General features: G+C 32.6%; 1 protein-coding gene across 1 annotated transcript in view; it reads right to left on the reverse strand.

The window, feature by feature from the left end:
• Positions 1-2374: 2374 nt before the first annotated feature.
• Positions 2375-19232, reverse strand: part of LOC129233738 (uncharacterized) — a 29816-nt gene continuing 12958 nt past the window's right edge. The window contains exons 4-6 of the mRNA XM_054867715.1: positions 14830-14925; positions 14706-14750; positions 2375-2469 (exon numbers count right to left, since the gene is read on the reverse strand). Of these exons, the coding sequence (XP_054723690.1) occupies positions 14706-14750; positions 14830-14925 (141 nt within the window). The 3' untranslated portion in view covers positions 2375-2469. The remainder of the gene's footprint in view (positions 2470-14705; positions 14751-14829; positions 14926-19232) is intronic.

The following is a 19232-nucleotide window of genomic DNA, read 5'->3' on the forward strand; positions in this document are numbered from 1 at the left end:
ACATATGAATGAAATAAAAAAATCTACATGGTTTTCAGAACCAGAGTTTCATGCTTTTTTTTTTGCTCGAATTATGTCGGATAAGTTCATTATTCTGACCACAAGTTATAGATTAGTCAAAATCCAACCGCATATAATTTAAATATATTTGTGAAATTAAAAATTTTGATTTCACCAAAATGTGCATTGATGACCCAAAATATGCTGACTTACAAAGTGCAGAAATTAAAAAAGTTGTAGTCTTTTCATGAATTTTTTTAACTAAAAATTTTTTTGTTACCTGCAAGGTTTTCTCTCCAATTAATAATAATAACCAGTGATTTGAGACTCATTTATGTGATTTTAAAGATTGCAGGAATGAAAATGAAAATTTTTAAATAACCTCTTCTAACTATGTGAGCAATCACCAAGTGAGGGCTAGTCAGTAATTATAAAATATTGATTTTCTTTATTGGCAGTGATTTTATTACCTGGAAATATCTAAAAATTACTTGTTTTCAATTACAAAAAAAAAAAAAAAAAAAAAAAAAACAAGTAGATTTTGAACCATGTGAAAAAAAATTGAACAATTTATAGAGTAAGTTACCACGCAATTTACACTGAGACATGTTTAAAAATATATTCTCATTAAAATTCAAATAACATCCTTAAATGTGATGTTTTTCGTATTCTCTAAGAAAGGGCGCCACCACTTATTTTGCTATTAAAAGTTGTTAAATTGTACATTATAATTTGTGTTATAAGAGATTGAATTTCTTGGGAATAACAAAGATATTTTTTCGTTATCTACATTGAATTTTCATTTACAGATCTTATTCTTAGACACAAGTTCTATTCAGTGGATAGTTTAAGCTAGAAATATAGTGTTTGAGACTGAATACAATGACTGTACAATGGCGTCGAAACTTTGATTGACATCCAGAACAACCAATCAGTGGGCTAGAAATATTCCTATGCCAGAACAGGAGTAAAGGTAGCTTATATGCGGCAGGCATAGGAGAAAGGGACCAACATAGCATCAGGCAACTTGTGTGTGTGTGTTTTTTTTTTTTGTTTAGTGTCTGAGGTAAAAGAATTTGAACATAGTTGCCGGTCCTCACATTTTGCATACTCAACTCCCTTTAGCTCCTGCACTAATTGCTATAGTTGAAAAAATGTTTGGTGAAAGGAACTTACCTTAGGGTTTAGGGGACTTACCAAAAGAGAGAGATAGAGAGAAAAAAGTTGGTTTTAAATCTATTTACACTATATTTGCATTGTTTGTACAATTAAAAAGCCAAAAGTTTTGGGTGATGGCTTTCCACCGTGTCCCCTTCCCCTACCTTACTACACTTTTGTAAGTACATGTAAATACTTTTCTTTAAATACCAGGAGTGTCAACTGTCACCTCCTAACGCCCTTGATTTTTTGTTGGGTTTCTTCGGTAACCAATAAGACAAAACTTGAGTTGAATTGTTGTTTTAAAGTTGTCATTTCTCTGGAATAACTTTCCACTTGATAGTGGTTTTAAAATTTGACTAGGGTTCGTACTCAATTTCAGAAATAAAATAAAGGAGTTTTGAAGGAGCAAAATGAGATTTTGAAGGAGTCTAATAGGCTGTCAAAAAATGATGTCGCATTTTTTTTCAACATGTTTGACCCTTGTCCCCTTTTGTCACATGATGATGACCTTTTTACAATATTATAACTGCAATTTACAAAAACAATTGCTTTTTTAAACACAAACACTTACTATAATACATCTACTTATGTATTTTTGAATATTTAAAAAATGATTAGACAACCATACTTTTGTTGCTGAGAGCGTGGTGGATGAAGACACAATTGTCATAAAACTTGAAAAAATAGCCAAGCACCATTTAAGCATGTTTTACTTCACTTATGAAATGTCTTAGTCATCTAATATCTTCATATTCAACTTTTACGACTTCTATGATCAATTTGTAAATCCAATCTTTATGAAAAAAAATAAATAAATAAACGAAATTACTACTGCCCTTTTACCTTCGTCCTTGTGACGAAGTTAACTCGTCGATCAAAGTATTTTAAGTTACTCGCATAGAACTAAAAAGAAGGAATTTTCAGTTTGAATCAAATCAATTACTTATTTTAAAAAACTTTCTAGTTTTTTTTTTTTTTTTTTTTTTTTTTGTGAAATTGCTCCAAGAACATTGAAAAATAAAGGCTTATGCTAACACATATTAATTAAGGTCTTAAAATCATCTGAAAAAATGAATAATTTTTAGTTTCAAAAATACCCTATGTTCATACAGTAAAATGTTTTGTTCGGTAAACTGAGAATTTTCATCTCCCAAAAAGATGTAATAAAAATTATGCTTACAGATTTCCAAAGCAAAAAAAAACAACATACATTGAATTTTATTACATAGAAAAAAGTTTACATGAGCATAAATATTACGATACATAGCCTTGACAATAATTGGATTCACGTGCCAGTCTGAGATTCACCTATAAATAAATGGAAATTTTCAATTTCTTTATGAAAAGTTAGTTATACATAGTGATGTAAAATACCCGGGTGTTTATTTTTAGGGGCAAATTCCCAGGGTATATACCCGGGTAAATACTCAAAATGGGTATTTACCCGGGTATTTATTTTAAAAATTTATATTCAACTAAAATACTTTTCTGTTTGTATTCCACTATGTTTATATACAGGGTCTATTCCAAAAGTAATGCAATTATTTTTTAAAGTAATTTATTGAACAGATTTGCACAAACACTTAAAATTTTTCAAAGCAATGTCCTTGCGCTTCTGCACATTCTTCCATCGTCTCTGCCATGACTGGTAAGTGCCCTGAAAGGTGTTTTTGGGGACCTCCACTAAGGTCTTCGTCACTGCTGATTGGATCAATCCGAGAGAACAAAAAGAAGTCTGTCGGTAGCGACGTCAGGACTTTAGGTTGCTGGGACAGCGTTTTCACCTGGTGTTTAGCCAGGAACTCCGATTCTCAGCGCATTATGGCAAGGTACTTGGGCACAAACTTGCTCAGGGTTCGAAAATATCATATTTTCGAAAATGTTCGATATTTTGATATATATTGGATATTTTGATATACATCAGATATTTTCAATTAGCACAAACTGAAGTCTTCAGAATAGTAAATGCATCCTCACATCACTTTTTGTTTTCTTATATTATAATTACAATATGTAGACTTAAAATTAAGGTTTCTCTCATTATTTATATCTATTATTTCATTTTACATTTCTATCAAACTGTCTAAAGCTACGCTAAAGTTAAAGGAGTGTAATGTAATCAATTAGTTTTTACTGCAGTATCGTAATGCATAAATATAGATATTAATGAGGTTTAATCAATGAGTATTTGATAATATTTTTTTACAAAATGTTCATTTAAAAATATTTTACTTAAAAAAATTGCCAGTAACTATTATATAAAAACTTGTTTACGGAACAGTTGGTAGAGTTATGAAAGGAAATTCACAACATTACCAAGAAAACTAATTTTAGTTCCATTTATAACTCAAAAGAATGTTATTAAATGTGCAATACTGAGGTGAAAAAAAAAAGCAATTTTTTAAATGTTTTTTCAAATAAGTTTTGCATAATGCAGGTTCTGCAGACAGTTTTTAGAAAAAAAATAGTAGGAAAAATAGGAGCAAAAATTTCATAAATAGGAAAAAATAGGAAAATTATGCTTTAAAAAATAGGAAAAAAAGGAAGAAAATTGCAACTATATATACATATAAAATATCACAATTACAAATTTAACTATGAAAAAAAAAGCTACAAAGCTGTTCAATGTTTATTTAACATACTAGCTGCGTGCCAGGCGTTGCACGGGCTACTTAAAAAATGAAAGAGATGTTCAATTGATGTTTTTGTATTACTCTGACATCAGTTTCTAAAACGCTACGGAGTAAACAAATACGCGTAATGCAAGGTTTGCAAACACCAGTAGAGCATATTTTCGTCAAAAATCTCTTTAACGTTAATTATAGTTATCAATGATACAAGTTATGAGTATTTTCAATTAGCACAAAAGATGAAAATATATGCATTATCAACTATAATCTTTGCTCACGTTAAAATGAATTACATCTGATAGACTATATATGAACTATTTATGTACAATTACAATCAGCTTTTTACATAGAATGACACATACTTTTTGGTTGATTACGAGAAACTAAAGCACTAAGACTAAATAACTACCAATACGCATTGATTTAATACCAAGTCATCAGATTCCAATTTAACTTTAGTTACAATCCTTAAAAACTATCTTTTTTGTTCAACTCTGTTTCACAAAGAAATCCAAACAATCTTAATTTAACATGCTCTTTTAACGATACAAACTGTATTTTTAAAATAGAAACAGGAAGGAAAAAGAGAGTTATTACAATTCGAAAACTCATCCATGTGACGGGAAAAAGTCCAACAAAATAAACATAATTAGTCGCACATCCTAAGTGTACCAAAATATGAGGCCGGTGAATGATAAACTTACACTACAGTCAATAAACATACAGTGGCTCCCAAACGTAATCGTACACCTACGACTTTCAATGAAATAGGCCCTTATCTATTGGTTAGAATTAATATTTCGAAATAGGTATTTTATTATAAGATCTATGATCTATTTTTAACAAAACCACAAGAAAATTTTTAGTAAAACATTAAAACTTATTTTTTTTTTAAATTAAAAACCAAAAAATGCCAGAAATTTTATCTCACATAAGTCTTCATACACTTTGAAGAAAATGTAAAAAAATTAGTAAATAATCTAACTTTTTACTAAGTTATTATTTAGTAGAATATCATGCAGTAGCAACAACAGCTTTTAAACGTCTGGGAATAGATTTCATTGTTTTTTCTTTCTTTTTTTGTGCAATTTCTGAGTAAGCGTTCAGCTGCACTTCGATCCGTACTGTTTCTAGTTCGCTTCAATGATGTATTTTCGTAATCTAGCCACCAGAAATCTTCAAATATAATCCATTAAGTTTAAATCTGGCGATTGAGGAGACATTTCTAAGCTTAAGGACAATTTTTGAGGCAAACGTGTGCTTCTTATCGTTATCTTGATAAAAAACAAAGTTGTTCCCAATTACCAAATTTTGAGCTAATAGTTTAAAATTGTTTTTTTAAATATTTAAATGAACAGCATGATTCATTATTTCATCAAAAAATTCCAAATTTCCAAGTCCTGATGCTGATATATACCCTCACACAAGAACACCTTCGCCGTCCTGATTAACTGATCCAACTAAGTTCTTAAGATTAAATTCCTCATTTTTTTTCTTCCATTTACAATTATACAACAATTTAACCCAAATTGTTAAATTTATTTTCATCTATAAGTAAGACGTTGTTCCAAAACGTTTTGAGCTTATTTATCATTGATTTTACGACGGAAAGCGTAAGTTTATTGTTACAAGAAAATTTCTGCAGGAAGAGTTCCCAAATTAATCCAGCTATCAGAGAACTTGGCGAAGAATTGTAGGTGATAATTAAACGTAAAATGTTTCATTCAATTCTGCAGAAACTTTTTCAGTTTTGAAATGTGTATTTTTCATATTTTTTTTACTGTAAACCTCTGATCTTAACTTTGCCCGTTGACCTTTTCTTACCTTATTTTTGATTGGATTCTTGTCTTTAATGTCTTTATAGCATTTTATCAAGCACTTCACTATAGAATGATATAACTTAACTAATTTAGAGACATTTCAAACCAATTTACGGCTACTGTGAGAGAAAAAATCAAATTTCGAATCGTGTTTGTTGTTTTCTATGCATACCTGCCATTTAAAAATAATAAGCAGAATATTGGGGAATAAATAAACAAAAGATTAAAGGCAAATGACTTTACTGTGTCATTACAATGCAAAAATAATTAAATAAACCACATCTAATTTTAATTATGAATTTATTCGAAAATATTTCAGTGTACGATGACTTTGGTGTCGTATTTTTTCTCTGCCTCTTCGTTCTTTGACAAATTTCAAAAATACAATCTGGCAATATTTTGGAAAAAACTACTGGGTTTTATTAAGAATGGAATAGGAATGGTGTGCAAAAAAATTAGACTTCATATTCGAATTCATTTTGCGTTATTTTGGTTTTACTACAAACAGGGTTCATACTCTATTTGGATAAAAAAAAATTCCATGACTTTTTCATGACCTCAATGAAAAATTTCATGACCTCATTACAGGAAGGGAATAGCACTATTTTCTCTCAAACTTGCTAATTTTTGGAAATGAGCATTAGCAAAACGTTTACATGGAATGCTATAGCCTCATTGAAACACTTACTCATAATGGAAAAAATATAAGTGAACACTTAAAAAACTAAACTATTCTTATTTGTCTTCACCATAAATTTAAGTAAAGTAAAAATGCAGTGAAACGAATATGATGATGCTTAATTTTTTTTCTTTTTTTATAAACAGGCAGAATGATATTGAATGGAGCAAAGGTTGAATGAGTCATCACTAAGTTTCAATAAATTTGCTTCAAAAGTTGCCTTTTAGTGTCAACAGTGCATTATCATCCACGTAACTTGACAGTATTTTGGTTCTTTAAAGTAAAGCCACATAGTTTAGTTTTCTGTTTCTAAACCAGAGCTGTTTTCGAAAAAAAACCATTTAGTTATGAATCAATCTTCTGATTCAAAAGTATACTTGTTTTGCTCACTTATTTGTACATTTTCATATGCATATAAATTAATAGGTTCAGAAATTCCAGAACACATTTAATTCCCGACACTGAACGTAACAGTGGGTCGCATGGATTAGTTTTCCAGGTCGTATGTTGCGCACTACTGTTTTAGAGTATTAGAATTCCTCTTTTTCTGTATTCTATCGCCTGACTAAAGATCTTTATTTTCTAAAACCTTCAACAAATTAAGATAAACTATGATAAATTTAATAATAAAGTTCCTACGAGTGATGGAATCGAACTCGGAAGCAATTGAATTGCTTTTTTTGAGAGGGCGGGACAAAACTAAGAACGTAAATTTCGCTACTACAGAATATGAAACATAAGAAGTGTTGAAAATAAAAGTAAATTCAAAATAAGTGATGTCCAAGCAGTAAAATCACATCGCAAAAAAAGGCAAGCGGCTGCGACAGAAGTGGATGCAATGAGATTTCAAAATTCAGATTTGACTTTCGGATCGTTCAATTTTCCACTTTTAATAGCTTTTATGTGCTATACTGTTAAATCACTCAAGATTTCGAATGCTCCTTCAATTACTGTTACTTTCTCTTTGTCCAGGACATTTTTCCATGACTTGAAATTAATTTCCATGACTTTCAGTGAAAATCTCAATTTTCCATGACTTTTCCAGGTCTGAAATTCGTTATTTTTCCCCCATGACTTTCCAGGATTTCCATGACCCATATGAACCCTGTACAAAATTTCAAGGTGTACGAACACTTTTGGGAGCCACTGTAGCTAAAGAAACAACTTTCATATGCTGAAAAGAGTTAAGAACGTTGAATGTAAAAAAAAACAAAAAAAAAAAAAAACAGACGATAAAATAAATAAAGGCTATGTCCGAATAGGGCAACGAATTTTAAACTAATTTAAAATGAAATTCTAGATGGAAACGTAGTTTTAAGATTTTGACAGCAGCCAAAAAAATTTCTTTTAAAACAATTATTAGACTTTTACTTGCACACGCATATGCAAAATGGCAACAGGAAAGAAATAAAAATTCCTGAATAACGTAATGTTAATTAGCGTTTTAATTAATATCTCCACTAATTAAAGTCGCACAAATACGAGATTGGTCCTATTGTTTTCTTTGAAAAATTTCGAATTGACCGGTATCTCGTTTGACTCTCGATTCACAGCGGTTCTCAAGAAGATCCATCTTCAGACAGACGGACGCGAACAGATTTTAATATATAGTAGATTACAATTAATGAAACCAATTAGAAATTTTATTCAAGATAAAAATACCAGGAAATTGTTTTGCTTAAGAGAATGTTTTACTTATATATTTCAACTAACTATTAGCATAAGGCTTCAGTGGGGCATTTACTAGGGGGTGGTGGGGGCGAAATGACCTTCATTGCGTCCATGACCGTTATTTTCTGAAACCAATGATATGGAATTTAAGATATTACTTGCAATTGCTACTACAGTATACTGCCGATTATCCGTGAGCGGATTATCTGGCTTGTGGATTATCTGTGCATCATTTCGGAATCACACTTTTCTAAAACTTTGATGATGTTATCGATAATGTCGATAACATCATTGAGGAAGTTAAAGAAATCGAATGTTTCGAATCAGTTGACGCTGAAAATGTCGAAGAGTGGTTTAAAAGCGACAAATGTGAATCAGGATTTCAATATCTAACTGACGAAAATATCATTGAACTTGTTACTGAATCAAACGCAAGTGATGATACCGAAAACGAAGATGAAGAACATGAAGATTATACAATTTCACATTCTACTGCTCTAAAATCTGTGGAACATCTATTGGATTGCATGAGTGAAAGAAGTTACGATTACGAAGAAATAATTGCAGTAAGAAAAACTCGTACGGACATACGCAACAATTTAAACAAACAAAGAAAACAAAAATGTATCACCGATTTTTTTAAAGCAATACATTTCGAAGAAAAGTTCCTGGTTTGTGTGAATATTAAGTTTTTTCTAATTTCTCCTCAAATAGTTACCCTGCATATTCCTTAAATGATTTTTCATATTATCCGTGTTTTTCGATTATCCGTGCTACGCCGCCCGGTGACTAGCACGGATAATCGGTAGTATACTGTATTTCAATCAAATAAATTCCATAAATTTTGATTTAAATTAGTTTCAGATAGTGGTCTAGTCGAGGATGGACTATGTTACCTACTTTTTAAGTTTTACCCAAGCTCGCCCTTTCCCCCTTTTACTAAACTACAATCCTTTTTATATTCGTACTAGCAAAAATACCCGGCGTTGCCTGGGTTAGCAATAATTATGAAAAACAATCGTTACTTGCATTTGTTTTCTGTTTTAAGTGAAAGAACTTAAAACACACCTTTTTGACGTGATTTAAAATCTAGCTTCTTCCTTACTCGTAAAACTAAAGTAGCAGTAAGTAAAAGAGCAAAATAGTATTCATTTAGAAACGAAAAAACAAAATTTAAGCGTATACAAATTTGAAGAATTTCCGAAATGTGAAATTAAACTTCACATGTTTAAAAAAGATTTATCAGTTAATACTTTTTTTTTACATGGAGCCTTACCTTCTCTGTATGTCTATTAAAGAACGAACTGTTTAAAAAAATGTAGCTGCGCGCCCGTGATCCCCTTAAACTTGCTTTAGTTATTTTGGAAAATTTCAATTATTGTGGGTTCTTGGTGCGATTTAAAATGTTACCGAATTTGCCTGAATCGTTTTGGGATACCTTGGATAATGCTCCCCCTCCTTACTTTGTAAAACGGTATATTACTAATTTTTGTTAAAGAGATATTGTCGCCATATGCTAAGATACTTTTGGTCACCATAAAATGGCGCTAAACAATTTCATCTGAAATGTTTCCAAAATAAATAGTAAAATTTGGCGATGGTTTGAATTTGTGCGCAAAGTCACATTAATGGAAGTTTTTGTGCTGTTTATGGATTTGCCTAATTTGGTTGCTGGATTATTTTACAGTAAAAAAAGTTTTTAAAGATTCTTTTGACTGACGATATTTTGTTTACATGGTGAAAGCTGACAAACATTACTACGTAGTCTTTGACTTCAAAAACCGCGACAGTTGAAAAAACTGCCAATGCATCCGCTACATAAATCTTTCTGCATAAATTTTGGCGAGGTTTCTGCTGTTAGATTGGATAATGATTAAAAAATCCAATCAGCACAAATAATAAAAAAAGAACCATCAATTGTACTAAAATTCCGTTTAAATGAAAATATCAACCAAATCTAGTTATTATGGGGGAAAAAACGTTACATTAAGATTTGACTTGAGAAAAGCCTCAAACAGTCAGACGAAACACAAAATCATTCAACAATTCTAACTATGAACTGGGAGTTGAGATGATACGCTAACTAATGAATTGAATTGAGGAAAGCCTTCGTACATGGAACAAAAAAAGCTCATAACTCGTTTTTCATACAACTTAGAACTTTCTAACAGATTCCACTTTCAGCAGAAAAATAAGCGCTTTCGATGGACACATAATTTTAATATGAGCACGTATTTTTTTACCGTGATATTGGGGCATTTATGCGAAAATTTGGACAAATTAGTGTGAGCATTATATGTAGTGAAATTAGACATACTACACCGCTAGTAGAAGTGAACTTGCAAAAAAAAAAAATGTCCACAGCCTGAAGTTGGAGAAAAAGAAAAACACGTGAAGCATTTTTCCTCAAGGAAAATTTGTATTTATTATCTTCAAAAGATTTCTGAAGTTGACGAACAACATCTTCATTGATATTTAAAAAAACATTTAGAAAAATAAACAAATATTAGCCGCTGTAATGCAACGAAACATTAAGTTTACGAACATGCTGATTCCAAGGCATTACCGTAATACACAAAAATAGGCCTAAAGACGTTTTATAACTTTAAAATTGACATCACGTTGTATAACGCCCTGCCAGGAGTAAAGAGCACTGGCAGACATCACGAAATCACGATGAATCACATGACATGTCATCGTGATTCATCATGATGAATCACGATGACGTGCAACACATTGCGGCTATGTGAGGTGAGAGAGAGAGCGAAAAAAAATCGCTCGAAGTAAAGTCTTCTCATGGCTTTCAAATTAAGAATATGCAAAATACAAGATGTGTTGCCAATAAAAGAAAGTTAAAAGATATGTTGCCAATCAAAAAGTAACTCAATCTAAAAAAAACTTCGCGGTTATAAGATACAATGAACTCGTGACTCGATTCACCCAAAAGTTCATTCATTTGACTGAGTTATTGCAACCGATCGCACACATGACGTCACAACGTGATGCAATGTTTACATCGAAAAAGGATTGATTCTGCATGATGCAAAAACGTATTTTTAATGATTTTTTTTTTTTTTTCAAATTAAGTGATTCTTTCACTTTTTGTGAAAGTTTAAATTAAAAATCTAACAATTAGAATAAAAAAAGGAAGTATCAATCGGATTTTTATCGAACTAATCTACAAACCTCCCCAGTATCAAAAAGAACAATCTGCCGGGTAGTTTCTGAGATCTTAGGGAACAAATTTACCAAAGTCCATTTTTATGTATATAGATATGTAAGTGTCTTTCTAACTTTTTCTTCCATCACCATACTATACTGGTATGATAAGACGATGCTATGATTTAGATTGTAATGTGGGAATTCCGTGTTAAAACTAGTAGATCCAAATTTGTCCAATCCAAAAGTTGAAGCAAATTAATTAAGAAGGACAAAGGAAATTTCAGTCAGAGTTGGAACTTTTTTTGGGGCTTCGCAGGGTTTCAGTTTTTGATATCATTTCAACGAGCTCTTTAAAGTTAAATAACTCAAGTCACAACTAAATTGGTTTCTAAGCTCACTTATATCATTTTAGAATGAGCCTTCTGTCATTTCTATATCTAGTGGCGTAGTTAGAGTGGGGCGAAGGGGGCGGTCCGCCCCGGGGGCATACGTTTGGGGGTCAGCATTTCAGCACCTTTAATGTGAAAAAGTAATTCATACTTTAAATCTATTATTGGAAGCAAAGAAAAAAAACCCTTCGAAATGTAAGTTTTCGGTAAGACTGCACAATTGCGCTTTTCAGTGATCAAAGCTTAAATATCCCCCCCCCCCCCCATACTAGGAAAATCTCCAAGAATGATATAATCAACGGAAAAGAGAAAACATACCACAAAATCAACCACCTAAAAGTTTCAACGGTGCAGTTTGCTTCATCCCGAATACATTAGTACATCATACTTGCCAACCTTCGAAGAAAAAAAAAACAGGAGATTCCACTAGAGGTATATAGGTGATTCACCAGCGACATATCTTCACAACGTAATTATTAATTGTGCTTTTAAATAACATGAATACTAAATTTAAAGTGAAATGGGGATTTTTTGCTGATGTAAGCTAATTGGTAGCAGCAGGAAAAACATACTGCAAAGGAAAAACCTAATAATAGGTAGTGAACTTGCTTAAAGTTCCGTACATTCCCCAGTCTCTTCCAGAAAAGTAGCTACCAAAATTTAATTCCTAAAATCCGAAAAAAAAAAAATCAATGTATGATGAAAATAATATATATAATAAGTAGGTATAGGGTAGCACATGCTAAAATAACTTCAAACTTTCAAAATAGTTGAAATATTTTCAAGATGCAAAAAGATTGAAATCTGCTGCAATTTTCGGCAGAGCACGTGCTTCGTTGCACATGCAATGTGGAAAGCTTCCAAAAAATTAATATTTACTAACGGAGTTATTAATTGGAAGAATTCTTATTCCCTGACATTGGTAAACTAGAAAGGGGCGCCATCTATTGAGAAGAAAGGAAAACTTTTCGATTATTGACAGAAAAAACGGAAGAAAATCTTAAAAAACGGGAAATCGGGAGATGGAAGCAAAAAACGGGAGTCCCCTGTTAAAAACAGTAGAGTTGGCAAGTATGGTACATGTATAGTTTGAAATTTTAGTTTTACAATTGCCCTCCCCCTCTAAGTATTTAATTAAAATTATTCAATTTTTCACAAAAAAAAAAAAAAAAAACGGACCCAGTGGAAAATCATGGACAGAAGACCCCTCTTCAGTAGTCAGAGCATGTTTGCAAATATCAGGTGCCCAACAAAGGTGGGGGGTCCGTCAGATTTCACCTTTGAAACTTTTAGGTGGAGGGGGAGGTAATTTGAGAAAGTTTTTCATCTCAGTTTGGGGTGGAGGTGTTGTTCTTGAGAGGGGAGTTCTTCGGGAGGTGCACCATCGTCTTTGAGAACTGAGGGTCACCTCCTGCCATGTTTCAAATAAAATTATTCAAAAAAATAAATAAATAAATAAATAACCCCCCCCCCCCAAAAAAAAAAAAAAAAAAAACGGACCCAGTGAAAAATCATGGACAGAACCATCTTCAGTAGTCAGAACATGATTGCAAATATCAGGTGCCCAACAAAGGTGGGGGGTCCATCAGATTTCACCTTTGAAACCTTTAGGTGGAGGGAGGGGTAATTTGAGAAAGTTTTTCATCTCAGTTTGGGGTGGAGGTGTTGTTCTTGAGAGGGGAGTTCTTCAGGAGGTGCACCATCGTCTTTGAGAAGGGAGGGTCACCTCCTACCATGTTTCAAATAAAATTATTCAAAAAAAAAAAAAAAAAAAAAACGTTGTTTAATTTTTTTTATTGAAACTACGTACGAATTTTGCAGACAGATTTTGAAACTCTAAAAGCTTGTCGCAGACAGCTACAAAACTTTCTGCCACTGGGGTTTTTTGTACTTATTGCTTCTGTCTGACGATCGATTACATGGAAAGGTTAATATCCATTTTATAGGCGGAAATGGACGTATCTATTAGTTTATAGGGATGTTAGTTGGTTTGTTTCAGATGTGCACTTTTGCTACTCTATTATTTAGCCTTAGTTTCGTAAAAATTAAAATTTGCTCACAGCAACATTTTTTAAATTTAAAGTATATTCGATTTATATGCTCACGGCAAAAACTAATTTATTTATTTATTCACAACACAATTTTGAGCTTACCATTTTGCTTTTACGTTCCTGAACGAAATGAAAACATTTTATTTTCTTTTTCTTGTTTCCATGGTAACTATTTTTGTTTCCCCTGATTTTATTTTTGAGAACGCAATAAATGAATAAGGCACTAGTGACATTATAAAACGCGAGCATCCGAATCCCATCGTTATTTTCCCTTCTCCCCTGCTAGATTCATTCACATGGAATCATCTTTATTTGGCAGATTGCCAAATTACATACAATCCGTGGTCAAACAGTATTTTAGTTTAATGTGTACGGAAGAAGCTCGATTTTGAATCACACCAAAACAGGGTGTTTTGAGTTCTTTCAGTTTAAACAGGAAACAAATAAAGTAGTGATTGTTTCTCACGATTCTTACTGATCCAGGCAACGCCGGGTATCTTTGCTAGTGGAAAATAAAGGCTTTTGCCAACAAATTCCCCCCGCTTGGAGACGATTCGTAACAGCACACATACACCATTCAAACTATTTGTATAAAATCATTGGAAAAATTACACAAAAACGAATTTCTACATTTTTAAACAATTATTTTCACACATGAGGTTCTCAAAACACATTTCATATTTCATTTTATATTTTCACAAACAGAGGTCGGTTAAAATTCCAATCTGGTTCATCTCGCATTTTTTATTCCAGTATTCCCCCCCCCCCCCCCCCCCACCTTATATTTTGCTGAAAACCAAACAACTTTTGTATCCTCAGAAACCCTTTTAGTTTCAAACATTTCTGTCCAAGTTTTCCAGAAACACTTTTAGTTTCAATCTTTCAACCTAAATTTTCAGAAACACATTTTAGTCTCACATTTTTCAAAACCTACATTTTTAGAAACACACAGTTTCAAATTGAAACCTTTAGAAACAGTTTAAGTTTCTATTAAAGTACATCTAAATTTCATTTTCTTTAGTTAATTTCAGTTTCAAACCTTCAAAACACACAATCTCAAACTTTTCATGCTTTGATCTTTTTTCTCTTTTCACAATTTTAAATTTTAGAAACCAATCGAATTTTAATTAAGAGATACTTACTTATGTTTGTGGATTTAACAAAAGACTGATTCTCAATCTAGCAACCTGCAAAAGAGTAAATGGCAATTACATTTAATCATTTCTGAAAAGAAAAAAATGCAACTTGGACAAAAATATTGCTTACAAGCACACAAGAGTCTTCACCGTAGATCCAGACAGGTTTCTCCTCCACTGTCTCAGGAATATCATCCATCATTATTATTTTTACTTTAGAAAGTGTCTGTGATAAGAAAAAAAGAAGGATAAAAATTGTATGGAAAGACATCCAAAACTAGCGATGAACCTTTTACAAACAAAGAGTACAATTTATTTATCGAAAATTGGACCAGCCTTTGTTGTCCCCTCAAAAACACAAAATGTACAAATATGCCGTCTTGCTTCCACTCTAAAAATTAGTGAGATATCAAGCAAAACCAAGACAGTTGTTTTTGTTAGTATTTTAGAAATCCCTATTTAGTATTTTAAGAACCATGTATTTAACGACTTCGTCATAAAGCATTTTGGGAAACACCTATTTAACAACCTTGTCAAAAATTGTTTCCTAACAAGTTACCTTGATCATATAGCATCGATATTAATATTGGAGAATTTAATTTCTATATATTAATGCAATGACTTGGCAATCGCACCGCAACATAATAGCATCTACGCACTTTTGGCGATAAGAGTGAGCGTTTTTTTTGTTCATGAATGAATACTGCATAGATCCAATGTGCATAAATACAGTCCTATGTTTAATAGGGAAGTTTTCGATTTTTCAATTTTATTTTTATATGATAGAGTAACATGTATGAACATCATAGGTGAAAAAATTTTTGCGATACGATAAGAAGTTTTTTTAAAAATTAATTTTTAAAGTTCAAGCGTTTATGACGTCAAATGGCACAGGAAGTGACGTCATGCACTCTTCCGCCGCGGGAGAAGCCGAAGGACGCGCAGTTGGCTTCGAAGACGAAACGTAAAAGGCTTATGTCCTCGCATTTAACTCCTCGCGTTTCTGGAACATTAAACCTCTCATCCTCGCGGAAATATTCGAATACCATCATTGAGGTTACTTGAGGAAGATTATTAGATTGTGCTTTAACGAATCCGTCCTCCATAGTGTGTTCAAAAGGATTATTGAATTTCTAAAAAATAAAAATATCAGCGCGCTCAAAATGTCCGTAGAGAAAACAAGAGACCTTCGGCGGAAGGCTGCCCATTAGTGCCCTGTGAAGTAAGCTCGTGACGTTTCAGAAGAGCGCACTTTTGCGCGTGGATTTTTAAAAATTCATTAAAAACCAATCACGGTGTTTTATAATTCGGCGATGGTGCATTTTTTAGTTTTGAGGATCAATTAACAATATCCAATAGTCAAAATATGAACATTTAATAGGTTGCGACTTCCCTATTAGGAGTACTGATTATTCAGTACTCATCCTTTTAACCTGGCCAATCTTGCTGAGCAGATTTCATTAGCGACAAAACACAGGCACCATTTAAAAAAAATGTTGATTTAAACATGTCCCATTTGGCATTGGCTAGATGGATACTATACCATTTTTAATGTCTCGAACTACTAGGCCGGAAGAATAGAAAACACCCATAATTTTACCGTCACAATGTAGCCGTGCCGCAAAGTCATTACATTTGCTATAGAAATAAAGCTAATCGACTTCATGATCATCTGATAAGTTATTTGCATATGCTTTGATTTCTCATTTGATTTGATCACTTATTAAAAACCCCTTTAAAATAAGAACAGTGTTTCCCATTGTCGCCATTAGAATAAGGACTAATGTCCTTATGTCCATTAAATTCCAATTAGCATCATTAATCCTCAACCCTGTCGCAGAATTTTATTTTACTTTCTGCAATAACGCTCCGTAAAGTGAAAAATGAACTAATGGACAAACTTGAGTGCAATTCATTTCAAAAGTGGAAAATTTATTTATTTAATAACAAATTTCACACAATTTCTTCATTTAAATTCATTTCATACAAATTCAATTTCATACAAACACGAAAAGAATTAAATAGTCCGGTCAATTTAGACACTGGAAATAACAAAAATTCCGACAAATCCAAATTTTTGTAGAGACCAAGGGTTTGCCATTACAAATAAAGTGCCAAAAGTCCCCATCGATCCCATGTGAGCTAAAAAAGTTAAAAATTGTTAGTTTTTTGGATTTTTCTCAAAATTGGTAAGCTTATCAAAAAGTACTTCGGACCAAGGTAGGTTGTAGAACTCAAAATCTATATATATATAAATGAATGTTTGTCTGTATGTCATCCATGAACTCAAAAACTACCCGGCAGATTTGGCTGAAACTTCCACCGTTTGTTATTTTTGGTACTGGGAATGTTTATAGACCAGTTCGAAAAAACCCGATCGACAGTTCCTTTTTTATTCCAATTTAAATCACAATCCATTGGATAAATACGAATAAAATTATCGGCTGCAGAAATTAATTCGCGTGAAAGATCTCATTGATAAGAAGTTAGCCGTTGCCATTTTTCTTGAGTTTGAACAAATAAATTATTTCTTTATTGTTTTATGGCTTTTCATGCAACGGGGGGATTTAAAACTTTTTCTATTTGATATTTTTAGCGATGGATTGATCTTGCAAACTGCGTGAGTAAAATTTGAGTATAGTCACGGCTTCACTGGAACCTGGACCGATTATTATGAAAATTGCTATATATATGTATTTTTCCACGGAGAAGGTGCATAATATGCTCATTGAAACCACTCGCCACCAGGTGGCACTGCAGAGTAGCAACTTCTGCCCCGTTCAACCGATTGTCATGAAAATCAGTATAATGATGTTTTTTTTTTTTTGTTGGCGTATCAACGCGCGTCGGGTACAGCTAGTTCTCTATAAAAAATAGTCCTTATGATTTTTTTTCTCTAAGACCAAACCATTTCCCAGATAATGCGTACTCTCAAAAGACAGCCGGTCATTTGCAGAATCCCCTCTATTCGCATGACCTTGAATAACATTTGGCTATTCTAGTCCGTGTGCCGTCGCTAATGTACCCGGGGTGCCCACCCCCCTAAGGGCAAGGACGCACACCCCTTCAAAAATGAGAAAAATACCCCTCAAAACAACCAATAAAAATTTCGATGGCGCAGTGAGGGCCATGACCCCTACTAAATGGGCACCCCTGACCTGCTTCTTTTAGAGTTAAATGTGCAGTTTGAGTGAATGAACGTATTTATTACAAGCGTCTACTTTTGTTTGTGCTGATCAATATTTATGAAAAATGCGATTAAGTGAATTTGAATCCAGCTTTATGTTTTAAAAAACTGCCTATTTTGCGGCGATGAAGCAGATGAGGAGGCTGAGAAGAAAGTGCAGAATCATAACAGAAAATTCATAAAGCTAAATCATAGCTTTTGACACATCTCAGAACGATCTTTAGCTAATTTTGAAAGGAATTCTTTGAATGCAAGTGTAGAAAATTTATGATATTTTCTGCGATATTTCTGCCCTTTCTTCTTCCCAGTCTCTTCATCGCCACAAAAAAAGCAGTGTTTTTAAAAACAAAAGCTGGATTCAAATTCATTTAATCTCGCTCTAATATGAGGTGGACTTACTTTGAAGTACTGGCCTGTTCATTAGGGTGGAGGGGAAAAAATCGAAATCTGATAAACCCTAAGTAATAACCCGGAAAAGTTGCCTTTTGTAGAGATATTTGGTCATGCAAAGAGATTTCGACTGCAAAAAATCTCGAGGTGTCGCTCACGCCTTGAAGTTGACCATTATTGCATAAAAACTGGAAAAAGTTACAATAATTTCATCAAGTATCAAAATTTGATAAATTTGATGTTACATCACTTAAGAGCAAGATTTTTGTGTAGGTCACACACCGCATAAGATCATTTTAATAACAAACTGTATTTTAAAGTTCCACACATGCGTTGAATTTGACCAATATATTGAATAACATCGTGTTGCTCCGTACTTAGAGAAAAAGTATTAGAATTTATGATTCGTAAAAGTTTGTTTTCATATTAATTAATTCTTACATAGATACAGAAAAAAAAGAAATAAAAGCATTTCTTATCTAGTAAAAAAAATGTTAATTCTCCACGTAGCCCATAACTTTGGCTCAAAATATCAAATTTACCTATGATAGAGAACAAAGGTTAAGTATAAAAATTTTTAAATATAAATGTGGCTTGCAACAGCCCAATTAAGTCACCCTTTGAAACAAAAGCAGTTGCTAAATAAATTGAGCCCTCAAACTGTAACCACATTGATTACAATAAAACATAAATTTGACGTGCGAGCTGAACTATTTGACTACTCATAATTTTCAGTCGTGATTGAATTGTGGTGGGATGGTATTGTGGCTTAAAATTTCTGGATTCTAATCTGACTCGAATAAATCCATCCCTTTTGGTTAGGCAAGTAACTGCACCTGACACTTCTTTTTTTTCTTATTTTACCTATCGTCTCACTGCTTTAGTATGACATGTGAGGTTTTGAAAACCATGCTACTCAGTAGGTACGCCATCAAGCACCATTTCTTTCAAAGTTA

This window comes from Uloborus diversus, unplaced genomic scaffold (assembly GCF_026930045.1).
Source record: "Uloborus diversus isolate 005 unplaced genomic scaffold, Udiv.v.3.1 scaffold_675, whole genome shotgun sequence".
NCBI classification, from domain to species: Eukaryota; Metazoa; Arthropoda; class Arachnida; order Araneae; family Uloboridae; genus Uloborus; species Uloborus diversus.